At 46.5% G+C, this 20707-nt stretch overlaps 1 protein-coding gene across 4 annotated transcripts in view; it reads left to right on the top strand.

The window, feature by feature from the left end:
* Positions 1–19346: 19346 nt before the first annotated feature.
* SLC9A8 (solute carrier family 9 member A8) overlaps positions 19347–20707 on the top strand; it is a 67813-nt gene continuing 66452 nt past the window's right edge. For 2 of the 4 annotated variants that reach the window (XM_019826371.3, XM_006929668.5), the window contains exons 1-2: positions 19358–19471; positions 19925–19972. In XM_019826371.3, the coding sequence (XP_019681930.1) occupies positions 19446–19471; positions 19925–19972 (74 nt within the window). In that variant the 5' untranslated portion in view covers positions 19358–19445. The other 2 variants (XM_011280748.3, XM_045053506.1) reach the window with 2 other exon arrangements.

Genomic DNA, 20707 nt, shown 5'->3' with positions numbered 1-20707 from the left:
TAGGAAGCCACCTTAGAAAGGAATTGGGGTAGAGTAGGCAGGCAGGTCTGTAATGCCTGCCGTAGGCCCACGACAGTGATGAAGTCAAGCAAGTTCTCTGCTTTCCAAGAGCTCACGGTTGACGGGGGAAACCAACACTGATGAAGTAATTCGAGAAGGGGAAAGCATTACTTCAGGGAAATTTTCGAAAATTATGGGAGCATAGACCAGGGGGACTTAATCCATTCCAGCAGGGCCTCCTGAAAGAGGTGTCATTGTATGTGACTTGCGAAGGTGCTTAGAGGCTAACCAGGTAAAAGAAGAGCAGGAGGGTACAGCGTTTTAGGCAAGAGGAAATGTCACGTGCAAAGGCCCAGTGGCAGAGAAGGTGAGGGTTTGGGGAGGGATAGAGAGAAGGCCAGGTGGCTGGAGGACAGAGAACAAGGGTAAATGGGGAAGGAGATAGAAGGGTGAGAAGAAAACAGATCCTGACCTCGTAGTCCGTGTTGAGTTCAACTGTCTCCTGAGGACAATGGTGACCTACCAAAGACACATGAGCGGGGCAGTGACATAATAACAACTAATATCTATTGAACACTTATTCGGTGATAGACCTTTTTCTAAGCACTTAACAAGTACCACTTAGTGTCTATTTGCAATGATCCTAAAGACCAGGCTCTACAGAACAAGAGTGAGTTTCTCAGACCTCTCTCTGCACCTCAGTTTTCACCTATGCACCGTGGGGGTAATAATAGAACTTGCCTCAAAGGGTTATCACGAGGATTACACCAAGTGGCACATGGGAAACTATGTACGTGTTAGCCTTTTCAACTAGTATTCTCGTCGTACACATGAAAAGCAGAAGCCCTGGGAGATGAATCAACTCACCTGATGTCACACAGCCGATAAGCAACGGAACGGTCAGAACAGTAGAGGAGAGGCAGCCTGGTGGGGATGGAGAAGCCACATCTTTATCCATCCTGGGAGCGATGGGAACCGGGGACCGCCCCTCGGGGTCCGCACGGTCAGCATTCGTTCTGATTGGTTGGTGCCTGGGTCAAGCCACTTGTTAAGCCTTTCAGGACGGCCCCTGCTATTGCTATATATATTGATATCGATATCGATATCGATAGAGATAGAGATAGGGATATAGATAGATATATAATATTGTGTTGTGGCTTTAACAACTACATAAATAGTACTAGACTAAGGGTTTAGTTCTGAAAATTTCTCACTCGACAGTGTAAAGACCTATTTAGATCTAGATTATTCATTTTTACTGCTCACTGGTATTCCTTTATGGGAGTATGTCGCTGTTGATTTACCCACTGATGTCCATCCAGTTGGTTCCACTGTTGGCCAACTACGGGTGAAGCCAGCACACCCATTTTCACATAGGCTGGAGCTCCTCTGGGGTGGATACCTGGAAGGAGGATGGCTGGTCACAGGGTACCTGCATTTTGGAGAGTGTGGAAAGTTCCCATTTCCCCACTTCCTCACCAATAATAATATACCACCACCATATATGGCACTCATTACGTGCCAGGCACTTTCTTGGCATTTAACATGAAAGAACTCACGGAACCCTCCCGCGAAACTTTGAGGTAAAAACAATTACCATCCCCATTTGATAGATGGAGAAATGGAGGCACAGAGAGTTGGAGTGACTAGCCCCAAATCACTCAGCTAGGAATGACAGAGCTCAATACGAACCCAGAGAGGCCGGTTCCAGAAACTGAACTGTTAACCACTCTTCTGTACTTTGGTATTTTCTGATTTTTTCAAAGTGTTGTCTCTGGCTGTGAAACATCAGAAAGTATTTGAACTAGCGTTGCCTACTTTGGACAGACCTTGAGGATCTTTCCATCCATTTGTTGGCCAGTTAGGTGTCCTCTTTGGAAAAATGCCTCTTTTTTTAGCCTTGGCTGCCCCTGAATTTCTGATCTTCAAAGCAAATGCTCCTGGAGTCCAGGACTCTAGGCAGAGCCTGCCTGGCACAGGGTAGGTGTTTGGTAAAAATATACCAGACTGGACTGGCAGTCTCTCACCCACCTTTCCTCCCAGAAGCCTGATGGTGATTAATAATACTTCTGCTTATGTTACTGGCCCATCATGTTCGTGCTGAACACACGAAGAGCTCCTTGGCTCCCAATCCATTTTCTCCTCTGTGACCTGACTCTAGTTTACCTCCCTGAACTCACTCATCTCCTTGTTTCTCATGAACGCCGTTGGCCATCATCCTGTCCCTTTAGCTGGCCAACTTCACTCCCACCTCAGGGCCTTTGCACATGTTCCCATGGCAACTCCATCTCATCCTTCAGGCCTCAGTTCAAATACCACCTCCTCAGAGAGGCTTTCCTGACTACCCTTTTTCGAGGAAACAGGCATGAAAAGATTGAGCATAATGGCCAATAATTATACAGCTGGACTATGGGTAAGGTTTTTGAATTTTGTTATCTTATTGTGTGCCTGTATTCCCAATTCGTTCTGATTTCTAATTTAAAATTAACTAAGAGCCAATCCTGAGAGAGGACAAATGAGCTTCTGAGGCTCTTTTTGCCAATTCCTCTGGCTCAACACTCCAGTGAGATTGAAATAAGATCCCAGCATTTTGCGACCTCCAGGATTTCCTTCCTCCCCACTCCCACCCCCCGACCACCTGACCATTGTCTGCCCTTGGCTCTGAATCATAAACCTAAAAGCAAAGCCTCAGATCCCAAAGCTTATCTGCTAAACAGTCTACCTCCCCTTTAGAGGTTTCTGACCAGCAAAATGGGGATAATTAAAGGACTTACTTCCAGGCTAGTGTGAGGATTCGGTGTCATGGTGCTTAAAAAGCATCCAGCAGAAGGGAAGCTACTACCGTGTTGGAAATTCCTGCGTGATAAGTTCGGAATCAGACAAATCCTGGCTCAGAGCCCAGCTCGCTGTGTTACCTTGGGCAACTCACTTGATCTCTCTGAGCCTCAGTGTCCCCATCTGTGAAATAACAATTTTATTTCATCATTATTTTTTTTTAATGCATGGAACACTCTTTTTTTTAAGTTTTATTTATTTATTTATTTTGAGAGAGAGAGAGCACAAACAGGGGAGGGGCACAGAGAGAGAGGGAGAGAGAGAATCCCAAGCAGGCTCTGGGCTGTCAGGCAGAGCCCAACATGGGGCTCGATCCCATAAACTGTGAGATCATGACCTGAGCTGAAATCAAGGGTCAGACACTTAACCGACTGAGCCACCCAACGCCCCTGAAATAAAGATTTAAAAAATCCATACTGAGCCCATCGGAATGTCTTTTGCTAGAAAGAAGAAGCTGATAAATTCACAGTGTCCTAGCCAGAGTAGGTTATCCTGCCCCCCGCCAGCCCCCTTAAGGATATTCAGCTTAGGCCAATGAAAGACAGTTAGTTCGATAGCCTAGTGCTATCATCCAGGACCCAGGCTCTTTCCATCTCTCTGTTCTGCGGACCAGTGCTGCTTTCATCCCAGGATGGTTCTCCTTGTGATCACAGGGTGACTGTGAGCCATCAGGGTCCCAGCCTTTCATGTCCAGTAGCAAAATCGTTTTACTTCCAGACCCTCTGTTGGAAGAGCGAGGGAGAACGCTCCTGGCAAACATCTCTCACTTTTCATTGATCAGATTGGGGTTACATGCCCATTCTTGAACCAGTCTCGGGTACAGGGATGCAATTCCTACGATTGGCTCAGACCAACTGGGCCCAGGCCTGTGGCCAGGCGGGAATGGATGTCAAGGGGTCAACCGCACTGTCCATCAAACCTGCCTCAAAGTGTGGCAGGGGGAATGAAATGAGATGGTGCTTGCAAAGCTTAGTGCACACTAGATACTCAATAAACAGTATTTCTTATTACTGTAATTATCAACATCGTCATCATTGGGGGCTCTGGCAACAGGCAGATTTCAATTAAACGGTTTCTCCGCCTCTTAGCGTGGCCTTATAAAAGTTGCCGACCTTCGGTTCTATTCTGGAAAAGTGGAAATGGTAAGAGCTCCTGCGCCACGTCACTATCGTGTGGCAAATCATTAATGCTCAATCTGTGCTGGTAATGCCGTATTTTTGTTGTGTTATGTTTTTTTTTGGTGTGTGTGTTGTGTTGTGTTGCCTTCCCAGTCTTCCCAGTAGCAATTTGGGTGGCCTTTTCCCCCCTCAGTAGATGTGGTTCAAGTGAGGGAGACTCCTCCTTCTGACTCCCGGGAGTGGATGCATTATCCTCACCTGGATTCCTGCATCCCCCAGGAATGTGGTGGGGGTGGGGGTTCAGGGAATACACGTGATCCAAAATGGATCCAGAATTTTGCTGGTCTTGCCAGGGAAGAGGGTGGTCTCTTTTGTCTCTAGGATTGCTGAGTCAGAGCAGAAGCTGGGAGCTGCTAGGGACTATCCTGGTCACCTCTTGGTAAGACGCTGCCCGAGAGTAAAACCAACAAAAGGGGAAGCAGAGATAGGAGATAAGATAGGCAGAGGCCTGTTGACGCTGTTGAGCTCCTAGATCCAGCCATGCCTGAATCAGTTTTGCCACCGGGCTTTTCCTTAAGTGAGCCAATTCTCCTTTCAAGTAGTTTGAGGTTCTGTTACTTGCAGCGATGAGTTCATAGTGCAGCCTAGCCCCGCTAGGGTAGAGAATCAGAGAAGGAGATAGTCCTCTGAGGGCAGAAGCATGCCTGCCCAAATCAGTTTGGTGTCTTGAGAACTTTGTTCAGGCCAACGCATGGAGTAGAACTCTAGAAGTAACGGGAGTTAAAAGTGCAAACAGTCTGATGAGTGTCCCTGCAGACTTTTTCTCGATGCTCTAATAAACAGACACACACACACACACACACACACACACACGAGAAATATTTTTACAAAAATGGAATCACACTCTACGTTTTCAGTTCAGATGCCTTCTCCTCAGGGAGACCTTCTGTGACCGCCCCGGCTAAACAGTCCCACCTCCATCACACTGTCTGGCATCACAGCATTTTTCATTACCCAGATTAACTTAGTTCGTTTAGTTGTGCACTGTCTTTCTCTCCTGTCAGGGATTTTTCTCTGTTTGCCATTGCTATGTCCCCAGTGCCTTGAACAGAGTGGCTGGCTATTCAATACCTATTTATTAAATAAATATTCTGTGGCTGGTTGTTTAACTGAGCTGTGTGACCACAGATATCTTTCCAGGGTAATGAATATGGACCTGCCTCAATCTTTGATTCAAATGCATGGCAAACTATTGATTGGTTCGGCCATGTTCATTTTCCCAAACCCAGTTGGATGACTTGAACGAAATAAAAGGCCGAATGAAGCAGGGCTTGGGCGGGTCAGTACCTCCTCACCTGCAACACAGAGCAGGGCAGTTGGGGAGGAGAACCTGGCCAGCCTTTAACAGCCGCATCCTGATTCACAGGGAGAGGACGTGAGCAAACACGGGTGACTTCGTGTTCTAGCCAGAATTTCCCAGGCCAAAACGGTCCTCAAACACACAAAGGCGAGAACAAACAAAGAATTCGGTGACCACTTCGGCCCCGGAGGGCAGAGTTGTTTATTAAGCCCTCCACTCCCTAATGGAATTAATTCCATTTTTTCCATTCCAAAAAACTTTTCCCGGTTACAAAAGTAGCATTGAACTGTTATTATTTTTAAAATTTCCAGACAGTACAGGAAAGCATGGAGAGTGAAAAGCGGTCACAATTGCAGAGCATTTTATAAATTATATCACAGATTTTTTTCAATACGCTGATACATATTTAACGCTAAAGTGAATTTGTGCTATGCTTTGTCCAACAGTAATCACTGAAGTTTACTGAGTATTACAATGCATTTGGTAGTTGCTCCCTGTGTATACACTCATGTTATTCTGATAATAAGTCTCTGTGGTGAGCACTTGGATTAACCCCATTTGGGTTAAACGAGCCAATATTGATGAAGTGCTTAGAACGATGCGCAGCACGTGATAAGATGAGGAAGCTGAAACACAGAGAGGTTAAGTGGTTTAGCCAAGCTCACACAGCCGTAGGTGGCCAAGCTGGGGTTTAGACACGGGTGTCCATAGCTTCAAGGCCTGTGACCTTAACTGCTACATTACATTGTCAAGGCAGAGGGCAGGCTTCTTCCGACGTCATTCCTGATGATGATATGAGTCACCGTTTTCAGTATTTCCATTTATTCTTCTATTAATGGATAATTGGGACTTTCTAATTTTTCACTATTAGGAAAGAGAAGAATTTCCCTTTTGGTCTTCATCAAATGAGGTAAGAAAACTGGGTGGGTGTTGCCACAACCAGTATTTCTAATCCAAGAGATGTGTAATCCGTGTTTAATGACTTGTGCTGGGCGCCAGTCTAGATATTGAAGCTCCTGAGAGTTTAATGGGGATAAATAAGGAGGTAAGTTTTTAAAAAGAAACAGAATATTATGCTAAGTGAAAGAAGACAGACACAAAATGTCACATGCGTGATTCCATCTCTATGAAATGCTCAGACAGGCAAATCCATAGCGACAGAAAGGGGATTAGTGCTTGCCACGGGATGGAGGAGACAGAATCAGGCACAAGGTTTCCTGTGGGGGTGGTGGAAATGTTTGGAAATCAGATAACATTGGTGGTTGTGCAACGTGATAAATATACCAAATGCCATTGAATTGTATGCTTTTAAATGGTGAAGCTTATATTCTAAGTGCTTATATTCTAAGTGAGTTCTATCTCAATAATAATTTTTAAAACGTTTTCAAAAAAGAAAGAAACAGCATTCGACATGCGCCACAAGGCCGAGAGTAAAATGTTGGAAGGGAGATAATAACCGGTTGGGGAAGTGGGCAGGGTGGTTGCTGAAGGCTCTTCTGAGGAAGTGACATTGGTGATGGGACCTGAATTATGACTAGGAGGCAGTGATAAAAATATCCGGAAGAAGGTAGATGAAGGATCAGTATGTGCAAAGGTCCTGGGGTGGGGACCAGTCTGGCGTGTTCAAGGGGCAGATAGGTGAGCAGAGCTGGAGCCCAGTGAATTGGGTGCTGTGAAAAGGTACAAGGGGGGATCAGAGACTCCTGCAGGGGCGGGAAGTAGACCAAACCAGGCCCTGCAGGCCACTAAGAGGACTTTAGATTTTGTTCTCAGTAAAACGAGGAGCCAAGGAATGGTTTGAGCAGGAGAGTAACTTGATCTGATAAATGCTTCAAAAGGACTTCTTGGACTGCCGTGTGAAGTAAATAGCAGGTGAGTAAGCGTAGAGGCAGAAAATGTAAGCAAAGACCTTTGACACTGTGCCCGAGATTGGAAACACTCAGTAACTGCCAGTCAGCTTTCATAAATTAGCAATATGCCAGCTTGTCATATTTATTTAAAAACAAGGAGTCAAGGCCACGGTTATTTGATACTTCTGTCTTTGACACTGCCTCGCCTCGCTATTCTGTGAGTCACCAAGCCCTGTCCGTTCTTCCTCCCTCACCCCTCACCCCTTCACCCTTGTATCCTTCCAACTGCCCCTACTTTGCAACCTGGTGACAGATAGAAACACTAGTTTCCAGGCTGCCCCTGGGCATGGCTTTTTTTCTTTCTCCCTTTTAAAAGTATCTTTTCTTCTCTCATATTTTTTTTCACACTGTATTATCATTTGCAGAACAAAACTATTAAAAAATAACAAATAAGCAAAAGAATAGATCCACAATTCAAAGACAACCATTATTAAAACAACATTTTAATATATGTTATTCCTGTCCTTTCTTATTATTCAGTTTTAGATTTTGATTGTATCAAAATTATATAGTCACATAAATTGAAGAGTCACGTTTTCTTTTCTTAAAAATATTTAAGTTTATTTATTTATTTTGAGAGGCTAAGCAGAGTAGGGGCAGAGAAAGAGGGGGAGAGAGAGAATCCCAAGCAGGCTCCGTGCCATCAGCACAAAGCCCAATGCAGGGCTCAAACTCGTGAACTGTGAGATCATGACCAGAGCTGAGATTAAGAGTCAGATGTTTAACCGACTGAGCCACCCAGGCGCCCCAATGAGTCACATTTTCTAAAAACAGAAATCTTTGCTCCCCCCTTCCATTTCCCCCTCCCCGAAGACAACCACTTTGACCACTTTTAGGGGACCTTTTGGTATTTAATTCCATAGCTCTAAATAACACGTTTCTATTTCCACTTCTAATTTTTTTTTCAGTTTCCGGTGTAATCTGCTTTCCCACTACAGGATGCGAGGATCCTTCTCTCTTTCCCTCCCCACACGTGGCCACAGCACATATGCATGCCCTTCCCATCCCCCCCAGCCCCCCCCCCACCCGCCGCCCTCTCAAGACGGTTATATGGTAACTTCAGTGAGATCAATATATTCACTATTTACATAATTGTGACTATGTAAATGTCATTCACAGCTGAGCTCCACGGTAAACTAAGATGTCCTTTGCTTTCCTGCACAGCTTTTTAATTTTCCCTTGAGTTAATCATTGTCTTGTTCCCTACTCCCACCCCAAGCCAACCTAATTTTCTCAACATTTGTTATCAGTTCAACTCCATACTCTTTGCCAGGGTCCAAGTGTCCCCTCAACACCTTCTAATGCGTCAGAAGTTGTATCCATTGACCTTGTGGAAGAAATCTCTCCGGAGCCTTCAGACCTGTTGGAATCTGGACTGGTACCTGTTGGTACCTAGCTGTCATTCTGGATCTCCCTTCATTTTCTGGGAATGCTATTTGTTTCTCTCTTGTACCAGGTTTTGTTTCCTGGGTCATGTGTCCTCCTTGTCTGATCCCCCCCCCCCCACCTTTTGGTAGCATAGCCTTCTGTAGCCCCCTGAGAAAGGGTGTTGGGAAATTGAAACGTTGTGCCTTTCCACGTCTGAAAATGTGTTTATTCTTTTTGTTCCCTTGATGATTGCTTGGCTGGGTATGGAATTCTAGGATGGAAATCATTTTCCTTCTGAGTTTTGAAGGTACTACTCCATCACCCACTTGCTTCTACGTTTTGGTTGAGAAGGCTAAAGTTACACTGCTCTCAATGCTTTAAATGTGACCCATTTCCCCCCACTCTCTCCTGGAAGTTTGTTCTTGGTATTTTGAAATTTCATGATGGTGTCCTTGCTATGCATTTATTTTTAGCCAACGTACTGGGCACTCAGTAAACTTCTACTCTGAAAACTCATGTCTTTTAGTTCTGGGGAATTTTTGTGAATTGCTTTATCCGTGATTCCTCCCCTTCTCTTTCTCTTCTTTCTTGATAAAATGCCTATTTTTTCAGATGTAGGATTATTTTAGACTGGTCCCCTAAACATCTTATCCTTTCTCTCCTATTTTCTGTCTTTGTCTTTTTGTCCTACTTCCTGGGACAAACCCTCAAATTTATCCTCCAACCCTTTCATTACATTTTGAAAATTTCTACTGTCATGCTTTTCATTCCCAAGGGCCCCTCTTTGTTCTCAAAACATTTCTTTTTTATGGCGTCTTGTTCTTGCTTCAGGGTAGCTCTCTGAAAAGTTGTTTTTGCTTTTTTGATTTTTTTTCTCTTGCACTGTTTCTGTTTCCTCTGGTTATTTTTCCCTATTTGTTTTAGTCTCAATTCTTTATGTAAGAAGGCATGCTCTGATGTCTGATATGTCTTCATTTTCTGCTCATGTTTAAGTGCAGGGAACCTAGAAGCTGATTATTGTGTATGTTGGAAAGGGGGCTATTGCCTTGGAGCTTTTGCGGGGGACCCCCGATGTTAAAACATCTTTAGGTGATTCCTCCGAGTCGAGTCAGATTTTCTGGAGAAGACTCTCCCAGTCTCCTACCTGGAACAGAATGAATGGCCTGGCTGGCCCGGTTCTTCTGTCGTGTGGGTGGGGCCACCGTATCCAATTTGCCGGCCCCCCCTGGATGTGAGCAATGGGGCCGGCCCTGCAGATGTAGAGAAAGACGAGTGGAGCACAGCCCAGCATGCAGACCAGAAAACGGCCCGCAAAAAGGTATCCACATCAAATCCCCGGACCCTGTGAACGTTACCTATCTCCGCAGCTAAATGAAGGCTCTTGAGATGAGGAGATAATCCTGGATTATCCAGGTGGGCCCTAAGCACCACCACGGGCATCCTCATAAGAGAGAGGCAGAGGGGGGTCAGAAACGTGGAGGAGAAGACAATGCGAAGATGCAGCAGAAAGAGATACGTCCACAAGCCGAGGAGTGCCAACAGCCACCCAAAACTGGAAGCCACGAGGAATGGACTCTCTCCTGGAGCCTCTGGAAGGGGCACAGCCCTGCTGACACTTTGATGTCTGACTTCTGGCTTCCAGGACTCTGACAGAGTACGTTATTGTGTGACACCCTACAGTTGGTGGTGATTTGTTACGGCAGCCGCGCGAAGTTGCTGAGGTTACTACGTGGTTACTAGTGTCCCCTGCTTTCGTTGTAGTGCCGCTGCCCTAAAGCATGCTGGGGTCCACAAGTCCAGACACACTCTGTCTTACTGTCTGCAAAGAATAGACCTTCAGTCTTCTGCCAGCAAGGGTGCCCACATACCTAGAATGCCGGGTTGGGGCGGGGGGGGGGGGGCGGAGAGCATGCAAAACTCTGCTTCTTTTTAGCCAATTTCCTTTATTTCACACCCTCTTCTCCTCTGCCCACCTCCCACTCCCCTTTCAGTTTTACTTTCAAAGGTACCCGGTGCCACCAATTCTTGAGTGTTTTGGAGGAATTTTCCGGGTGGTGGTGCTGGTGGCAAATCAGGCTGACCGTGGCTTTCCCCTCTGCTGCCTGGGCATCGGAATTTCTCAGTTCCGTGGAGCCCTTTAAACCATCTGCTTTCTCTTCCCCAAAATATTCTTTCTGTCGTCTCCTCTCTCTGTTCTCCAGGCTTTAAGAGCTTATGCTTTTTAAAAAATGAATCCCTTCATTGCCAACCTAGCGGAGCCTAGAGGAGGAACAGAGTAGAAGCATGTTTAGTTGGCCCTCTTCTCCCAAGTCTCAGAGGGCTAATCTTTTTTTTTTTTTTTAACGTTTATTTATTTTTTGGGGACAGAGAGAGACAGAGCATGAACGGGGAAGGGGCAGAGAGAGAGGGAGACACAGAATCGGAAACAGGCTCCAGGCTCCGAGCCATCAGCCCAGAGCCCGACGCGGGGCTCGAACTCCCGGACCGCGAGATCGTGACCTGGCTGAAGTCGGACGCTTAACCGACTGCGCCACCCAGGCGCCCCTCAGAGGGCTAATCTTAAAATGGCGCTCTCTACATCTGCTGCAATCCCATTCCTCCTTCCCTAGAGGCCCAGGTCTGACTCAGCTCTCCATTCCCCGTGCCAAGAATGGAGCCTGCGCACACACGGTAAACAAGGGGATGTTTCTTAATGGATCTTCTTCAGCAGCAGTTACCTAGTGTGATCGCCATAAGCAATTGTGGAGGGGAGTGTCCTAGTTTCGTTTGCCCAGATATGGGAGCGGAGAATTCAGACACCCAAGAAAGAGAAGTCAATATAGGTGTGTTATCTGTCAATTACATCTGAATTAAAATGACATATATGTTATATAACATATATTTTATATAATATAGGTGAGATAGTAGATGAGATATATTATAATATATATTATTATTTTATATAATATAAAGAAAATATAATATATTTCATATAATTATATATTTTTATATTATATTTACACAATATATTATTTTATATAATATAAACAAAATAAAATTTTATAAAATAAAATATAGTTATATATTTTTATATAATATATCTCATCTATAATATCATCTATATTATATAAAATACATATCACATAGTTTATATACTGTTTTATATAATGTATTTAAATTTTTTTTTAATGTTTATTTATTTTTGAGAGAGAGAGAGAGAGACAGACTGTGAGCCGGGGAGGGGCAGAGAGAGAGGGAGACACAGAATTGAAGCAGGTTCCAGGCTCCGAACTGTCAGCACACAGCCTGACGTGGGGTTCGAACTCATGGACTGCGAGATCATGACCTGAGCTGAAGTTGGGTGCTTAACCTACTGAGCCACCCAGGTGCCCCTATAGAATGTATTATATAGTATACGTATAAAATCTGTGGGGAGAGCATAAAAATTCTTAAATTGCTAGATTTCAGAGTCCTGGAATCTACATGGTATTAACTTGTTCAGTCTCATTTATAAACTGTATTTTCAGGGTATGTATTTTTGATTAAAATATAATTAGGAAGAAAGTTATTTGGGACATTTCCTATTGTGCAGAATGCTAATGCTTATGTTTGTCAAAGGTATTCTTTCATTTCCTATGCTTTCAATGGTCTAAAAACCAAACATGAATATAGAATTTAATATAAGTAATAAGAGTTGCTGTATGGGCATCAATATTTAAACTCTAATAACAAAAAATTTAACTTTTCTATTTCTCCCTGTGCCTTACAAAAAATTATTCATGAATTAGACAAGGAAGTAAATCTCTGTGAAGTCATAAAAACAAAGTAATGTTAGTTTATATCACCTGGTAAAATATAATGAAATTTGGGGCGCCCGGGTGGCTCAGTCGATTAAGCATCCAACTTCAGCTTAGGTCATGATCTCATAGTTTGTGAGTTTGAGCCCCTCATCGGGCTCTCTGCTGTCAGCGCAAAGCCCCCTTTGGATCCTCTGTCTCCCTCCCTCTCTGCCCCTCCCTCGCTCGTGCTCTCTCTCTCTCTCTCAAAAATAAATAAACATTAAAAAAATATAGAACGAAAGAAAGAGAGAGAGAGAAAGAAAAGGAAAGAAAGAAAGAAGAAAGAAAGAAAGGGTAAACTATGGGGGCGCCTGGCTGGCTCAGTCAGTAGAGCATGTGACTCATGATCCTGGGGTCATAAATTCAAGCCCCACGGAGAGGGCAGAGAGCTTACATTAAAAAAAAAAAAAGGGGGGGCACCTGGGTGGCTCAGTCGGTTAAGCGGCCAACTTCGGCTCAGGTCATGATCTCGCGGTGCATGAGTTCGAGCCCCGCGTCGGGCTCTGTGCTGGCAGCTCGGAGCCTGGAGCCTGCTTCAGATTCTGTGTCTCCCTCTCTCTCTGACCCTCCCCCGTTCATGCTCTGTCTCTCTCTGTCTCAAAAATAAATAAACGTTTAAAAAAAAAATTAAAAAAAAAAAAGAAAAAGAAAGAAAGAAAAGAAGAAGAAACTATAATGAGAGCATCATGGGTCAAAACTCATGATATCCTCAAAGCAGATTTTCAAAACAAAGTAATAATCCTGGATGTTTATATCAGCCAAAAAGAAAGAAAGAAATATACATGTAGGCATATTGTCAAACAGGTCACCCCTGTGGGAAGCTTGCGCTTAACCCCACTGGGGAGCTCTGCTTAGAACACACATTTCAGGGGCGCCTGGGCTTGCTCGGTCAGAAGAGTGTGCAACTCTTGATCTTGGGGTCATGAATTCGAGCCCCACAGTGGGTGTAGAGATTACTTAAATATATGAATAAACTTTATTTTTTTTAAGTTTATGTATTTATTTTGAGAGAGAGAGAGAGAGAGAGAGAGAGAGAGAGAGAGAATCCCAAGCAGGCTCCATGCTGTCAGCACAGAGCCTGAGGAGGCTTGATTTCATGAACAGTGAGATTGTGTCCTGAGGTAAAATCAAGAGTCAAGATTCATTTTTTTTTAATTTTGTAATGTTTATTCGTTTTTGAGAGAGACAGAGACAGAGTGCCCGTGGGGGAGGGGAAAGAGAGAGAGGGAGACACAGAACCCGAAGCAGGCTCCAGGCTCCGAGCTGTCAGCACAGAGCCCGACGTGGGGCTCGAACTCACAAACCGTGAGATCATGACCTGAGCCGAAGTCGGACACTTAACTGACTGAGCCATCCAGGTGCCCCAGGAGTAAGATTCTTAGCTGACTTAACTGACACCCAGGTGTCCCAATAAATACACTTAAGAAAATAAATACATAAATAAACTTAGAAAACAAAAAAACAAAAAAACCCGCACATTTCAGACTTGTCTCACCCAGTGGGTGACAGAGGGGGGACATTTATCCTCCACTTGTGCCAATCATTGGTTGAGGGCTGTTCTGGGAGCATTCACTCCCCGGCCCAGCTGGCTTGTGCTGTGCTGAGAGGAAGCCTCTAAGAGGTTATGAACAGGCATCAGCAGAGTCTGCTAGGGGAGAGAGCCAGAAAGAAATTCAGAGTCCCAGGCCCCATACCTGGGACCCAGTAGGTCAGTAATAGGTCTGGACTCTATTTTTTCACAAACCCTCCCAGAAGTTGCACCTGATACCACTGTTTTCTACAAGCCCAACCGTTTCATTGCTGCCTAGTAATTCTAGGACCTGTGACCTGCTCTGTGGCCAGGGCCAGATTAAAATATTCAAGTTCACAGGCATTAAAGAATTATACCAAGTCATATGTAAATCTATGTGAGACAATACTAAATAATAAACGTGAAGGGAAGGTCAACACAGATTGTGTTTTCCCCATGGTGTTGGTAAGCAGAATAAAGTCCCCCCCCCCCAAAGATGCTCATGCACTAACCCCTGGATTCTGCAGTATGTTATATTACATGACAAGGGGGAATTAGGGTTGCTAATCAGTTGACCTTGAGATGGGGAGATCATTCTGGATTATCCAGAAAGGCTCAATGGGAAGAAGGAAGGAGAGTCAGAGCCAGAGAAGATGACCAAAGCAGTGGTTGGACTGAAAAACTGAGACTAAAACAAATAGGGAAAAATAACTAGGGGAAACAGAAACTGTGCAAGAGAAAAAAAAAAAAATCAAGACGGTGGAAGGGGCCACAAGCCATGGGCCAGCAGCCTCTAGAAGCTGGAAAAGGCAAAAAAGCAGATTCTCCCCTACAGCCTCCAGAAGGAACGCAGCCCTAGCAACCCCCTGAACTTAGCCCTACGACGCTTCTAACCTACAGAACACAAAGACGATAAATTTGTGTTGCAGGGTAAGGGTTCAAGAAATGATAGAAGAGGTAAGGAATGGAAGAAAGACAGAAGAGACAGACAATCTCCTGCCAGGGAGCTTATATCCTAAGAGAGGAAACAAGATGATCAACTCAGGAAGAAAAAAAGAAGGAAGGAAGAAGGACAAAAAAATATATATATCTGATAGTGATAAGTGCCTCAGAAACACTGACGTTTAGGACTTTATATCAAGGGTCAGCAACCCTGGGAGGGGCAAATCCAGCCTGCCACCTGCTTTCATATGGCTCATGAGCTAAGAATAGTTTCCGCATTTTCAAATGGTTGAAAACAAGTATTATGAAAATGACAAGAAATTCAAATTTCGATATCCATAAAGTTTTGTTGGAACAAAGCTGCACGTATTTAAATCATCTGTGGTTTCTTTCCCACTGCAACACCAGAGTTGACTCATAGAAGCAGGGATTTGAATGCCCACAAAACCTAAAATATTTACAGTGTGGCTCTTGACAGAAAATGTTTGCTGGCCGCTGCTTTAGACGGAGTGGTCAGGGAAGTCCTCCCTGAGGAGGTGATCTTTAAGCTGAGACCAGAATGGCAAGAAAGAGGAAGCTTGGGGGGGGGGGGGGGTAGGGAGGACAGAAAGAACAGAGAACTAAGGCAAGAGCTTTCTCTCTAATTCTATAAGAGCCTTCCCAAGAGGGGCTCTGGCAAAAACCATGATGGGACCCTGAGGTTCTGAGGGTGCAGTGGTGTCCCAGGGTCACAGAGCCGTGGGTCCTCAGTTGGGATAGGGAGCCAGGACTGCATGCCTTGTTCCAGCCTCTTTGAAGCCTGGCACAGCACAGGAGTCTAGGAACTGCATGTTGAATGGCTTTATTTGCCTTCCTGGGGGTAATGACCGGGAAATTTAGATGAGTTCCCAGGAATAGGTGAGAAGGGCCTGGGATTTGACCTCAGGCCTAAGAGCAGGTGTTTTATGGCCTCCTGCTTGGTGGCAGGCCCAGGATGGTCACAAAATCCCAAAGTGGCCCTGATAACAAGATGTGGCAAGGACAGTGGGTGGAACAGCAGGTAGAATGGGGCAGCCCTCAGAGAATTCAGGAATTCTCTTTCATCCTGAGTAGCCCACAGCTAGCAGCTCAATACAAAGAGATCTCCCTGCCCCCAGTCACAGGGCCCCGGCTCCAGCCAGGGCAAGCTCTCAGGCCCTAAGTGTGGCTCAGAGAGAACCCCACTCTCCATCTTCTATGGGCCAGTTCCTCTCTGCCAGGCTCTGTGCTAAAGGAGAGAAATAGACTGTTAGCCCCATCTTAGAACCAGAAAAATTAAGGCAGTAGAGGGCAATAAGGAAGAGCAGTGTGGCAATAACAAGTCTGTGGTGGCAAAAACACAGACTCTGCGCCTGAATCCCAGCCTCAACAGTTCCAGCTGTGTGACTTTAGGTAAGTGGCTGAACTTCTCTGTGCTTCAGGTTATAGAAATGCCTTGAAGAAGAAGAAGAAGAAGAAGAGGAGGGGGAGGGGGAGGGGGAAGGGAGAGGGGGAGGGGGAGGAGGAGGAGGGGGAGGAGAAGAAGGAGAAGGAGAAGAAGGAGAAGAAGAAGAAGAAGAGGAGGAGGAGGGGGAAGGGGAGGGGGAGGAGGAGGGGGAAGGGAGAGGGGGAGGAGGAGGAGGGGGAGGAGGAGGGGGAGGAGAAGAAGGAGAAGGAGAAGAAGGAGAAGAAGAAGAAGAAGAAGAAGAAGAAGAAGAGGAGGAGGAGGGGGAAGGGGAGGGGGAGGAGGAGGGGGAAGGGAGAGGGGGAGGGGGAGGAGGAGGAGGGGGAGGAGGAGGGGGAAGAGAAGAAGGAGAAGGAGAAGAAGGAGAAGGAGAAGGAGAAGAAGAAGAAGAAGAAGAAGAAGAAGAAGAAGAAGAAGAAGAAGAGGAGGGGGAGGGGGAGGGGTAGGAGGAGGAGGAGGGGGAGAAGAAGGAGAAGGAGAAGAAGGAGAAGAAGAAGAAGAAAAAGAGGAAGAAAAGAATTAAGGAAACAATAGCTGAGCACCACACCTTCAGGAAGAACTCAATAAACGTTGGCTGGTCCTAAGCATATTCTCTCAGCCCTAAGAGGTTTTGGAGTGGCAGGGGATTTTGGGTGTAAGCCAGACAGCTCTCTTCTCTACCTAGTTCTTCAGGACCAAAACCTTGAAGTCATCCTCGACTCCTCGCTTTCTTTTACACGCCACAGTCCCTCAGCAAACCCTGCCTTCAATATGTACCCAGAATCCAATCCTTCCTGTCATCTCTAGCACATCACCTTAATCCCAACCACCATCAACTCTCACCCTGGTTAGTGCAAAAGCCTCCTAGCTGGCCAGAGGCCTGTCATCCACCCAACTCCCCACAGGCAGGCAAAGTTGTCCCGATAAAAGTCAGGTCAGAGCACTCCTCTTCTCGAAACCCTTCTGTTTCCCAACACATCTAGAGTTAACTTCTTCACTCCTTTATTTATTCGATGATCCTTTATTATTGAGCACCTACTATATGCTAGGTGCTGTTCTGGAGATGAAATAACAGAGCAGACAAAAACCTCTGCACTCAGGAAGTTTACATCCTTGTGGAGGAAAATGCTTTGGGGAAAAATAACTCGGGGAAGGAGAGGGGGCTTGGGTTTTAAACAGGGTGGTCAGCGAGGTCAGGATAAGGAAGGTAAGCATTAAACAAAAAGCCTAAAACTGGGAAAAGGTGAGATCCAAGGGACAACCCACAAGTGGAGCATTCTAGACAAAGGGCTGAGCAAGTACACCAGTAAGTACCTGGTGTGTTCCCAGTTCACACAGAAGCCATTGTGACCACAGTGGAAAATGTGCAGGAGGGAGTGAGTCCATCCACCTCTGAGGGGTAAATGGGGCAGGGTTGAGTCTTGCGAGTTTTCTAAGTCTTTTTTCCTTTGACTCAGATTGGAAGCCAGTGGCGGTTCCAATTTAAGCAGGGCAATGACTAGAGGTGTTTTGTTTTAATTTATTAAAAAAAATTTTTTTATGTTTATTTTTGAGAGAGTGAGTGTGAGAGTGAGTTATTTTGAGTGTGAGTGAGGGAGGGGAAGAGAGAGAGGGAGACACAGAAGCCAAAGCAGGCGTTGAGCTGTCAGCACAGAGCCCGACGTGGGGCTCAAACCCGCAAACCGTGAGATCGTGACCTGAGCAGAAGTTGGACACTCAACCAACTGAGCCACCTAGGCACCCCTTGTCTTTAAATTCAAGTTAGTTAGCATACCGGGTAGTATTGGTTTCAGGAGTAGACTCAGTGATTCATCACTCACGTATAACACCCAGTGCTCCTCCCAGCAAGTGCCCTCCTATTTAATGTCCACCACCCATTTAGCCCATCCCTCCACCCACCGCCCCTTCAGCAACCCCCAGTTTGTTCTCTGTATTTAAGAGTCTCTTACAGTATGCCTCCCTCTCTGTTTTTATCTTTCTTCCTTCCCTTCCCCTGTGTTCATGTTTTGTTTCTTAAATTCCACATATGAGTGAGACCACGTATTTGTCTTTCCCTGACTTATTTTGCTGAGCACAATACACCCTAGTTCCATCCGCATTGTTGCAAATGGCAAGATTTCTTTCTTCATGATCACCAAGTAACATTCCACTGTAAATGACTGAAGCTTTAAAGGATCACTGGAGGGGGGAGGGTCTGGCTGGCTGAGTCCCAGGAGCAGGCAACTCTTGATCTTGGGGTTGGGTGTAGAGATTGTTTAAATAAATAAATAACTCAAAAATGTTTTCCAAGGATCGCTGGAGCCCGTGGTGCAGAAGGCCGTGAGGAACAACAGCAGAGCCAGAGACAAGTTTACGGTTCAGGCAGCTACTACAGCTGCTATGAGATATGACGTCTTGGACCTGGAAGGAGGTGGCCAAAGCAGAGGTGGTGTCCCATCCAAAGACCTTACACAAGGGTACCAGCCCTCCTGACGAAGTCCCTCTTACCCCTACAACCCAACCCTGCCTCGTTCCTTCCTGATATGCTCAACCCTACAGACCACCGCTAGGCACATGCAGCCGACTCCACGAGCAAATTAACGAAACACCCAGGACCAGATCGTCATCACCTATTTGAATGATAGGCATATAGTCAGAACTCGGTAATTGTTTACATATAGAATACTGCACGATTCTGCGAGGCCCAAGTGGCTAGTCCTCTCTCTACAGCGAGGAAAACTGGGGCTCAGATCGGGGAAGTGTACCCCTGGGGCCCCTCTGCGCAGCCTCGGTTAGACGTTTCCTTCTCAACTTTCGGAACGCAGTCCTCCACACTGGATGGAGAGCGCTTGCTCTCAGGGTGAGTCACAACGACCTCACAGGAGCTTCCCTCAAAACGTCCCCGCCCTGGGATGAAGAAAGGCCAAAACTTCACGGGGCCAGAAGGTCACCAGACGCAGGGCAGTCAGGCGTCCTAAAAGTGCCCTGGCAGGGTCCTCCCACCTTCAGGCCACAGAGACGAAGGGACAGAAGGGCCGCCCTCGCGCGGCCGAGGCCCCGCCCCCCGCTCCTCCGCCAGCCCGCGCCTCCAGCGGAAGCCGGAAGCAAAAGCAGTCCCTGCTAGCCCCCGGCTCCGAACTCGGTGGTCTTGGAGGCTCCGCAGGATGGGGGAGAAGATGGCGGAAGAGGAGTGAGTGGGCATTTCCCGGGCGGCGGAGGCGGCAGGGCTGGGCCCCGGCGGGTGTGACAGCGAGCGCCTCAGGCCGCCCTCCGGCCCTGAAAGGCGGAGCTCCTTGTGCCGGTTGGCCAGGACGAACCATGCCGGCGCCAGCGAGGAGGGCGGGAGGGATGGGCCTGGGCCCAGCCCGGCCCTTAAGCCTCCTGGAGGTCAGATCCTCGTGCAGGGAATCGACAGCCCAGGGCAGGCCTCGAAAGCCGTCTGGCCGAAACCGCAACCCAGATTTCATTTTCCCATTTTTCGGTCTTCTGAATATTGGGGAGAGCTCCGCCGCCTCCTCCAGCAAGTCCCCTACCCGCCCTACTTAGCCAGTCGCCTCTTCCATTGTAACGGTCATTTTTCTCTTCTGTCTCCTCCACCGAGATTCATTCATTCATTAACTGTTGGCCATTTACTCTATTCCAGGCCCTGGGCACATAGTAGTGAAGGAGGCCGACCAGGAGCCGCCCTCAGGTAGTTTACATTTTAGTGGGAATAGACCATCAATAGGCAAGATGATTTCAGCGCTCTAAAAGGAAATGGAAGTGTTAGGGCGGGCGTCCCTGCAGGAAGACGTGACATGCCAGCTGAAACTTTAAGGACAGGAAGGAGGGATAGGAGAGGGAACAAGCAAGTGCAAATGGCTGGAAGCAAGAAAGGGCTTAGTGTCTTTTAGGGACAGAAAGAAAGGCAGGATGGCTGGAATAGAAAGAGTGAGGGGCTAGCCGAGATGAGATAGAGATGTGTGAGGCGTCCAGTGTCCTCCAGGTACTTCGGGGGGAAGGACCACTCTTTAGTCTGTCTCTGCGCGTGCCGGGCACAATCTATTGCATGTTACAGATGCCCTACCTATGTGGAAGGGTAGGTAAAAATTAAGAAGGAACCCCCATGGTTGAAATCTGACTCCCTCCCCTGACATCTTTTCAGATACGTGTCTTCAGCTGGGTGGTCATTTCATCTTGGCAGCTTATTTACCCAGTGTGTGCTCTATTGCAGACACTGAACTGGGCCTCAGCAGCGCAAGGCAAAAGAGGTGGGAGGGCCCCAGTGATTTCAAGTTTGGTCTCAAAGCTTGATTCTGCCGCCGGCTGGCTGAGATATTGGCCCCGTTATGCAGCCTCTCTGAGTTTCAGTTATTCATGGGTAAAAAAGGGAAAGTGATAGTCCCCATCTCAGGCATGGTATGCCTATGAAATGAGAAGTTGTGAT

Source organism: Felis catus, chromosome A3 (genome assembly GCF_018350175.1).
Source record: "Felis catus isolate Fca126 chromosome A3, F.catus_Fca126_mat1.0, whole genome shotgun sequence".
Taxonomy (NCBI): domain Eukaryota; kingdom Metazoa; phylum Chordata; class Mammalia; order Carnivora; family Felidae; genus Felis; species Felis catus.
Note: the sequence above shows the minus strand (reverse complement) of the source record. Positions and strands in the feature narration are given on the sequence as shown.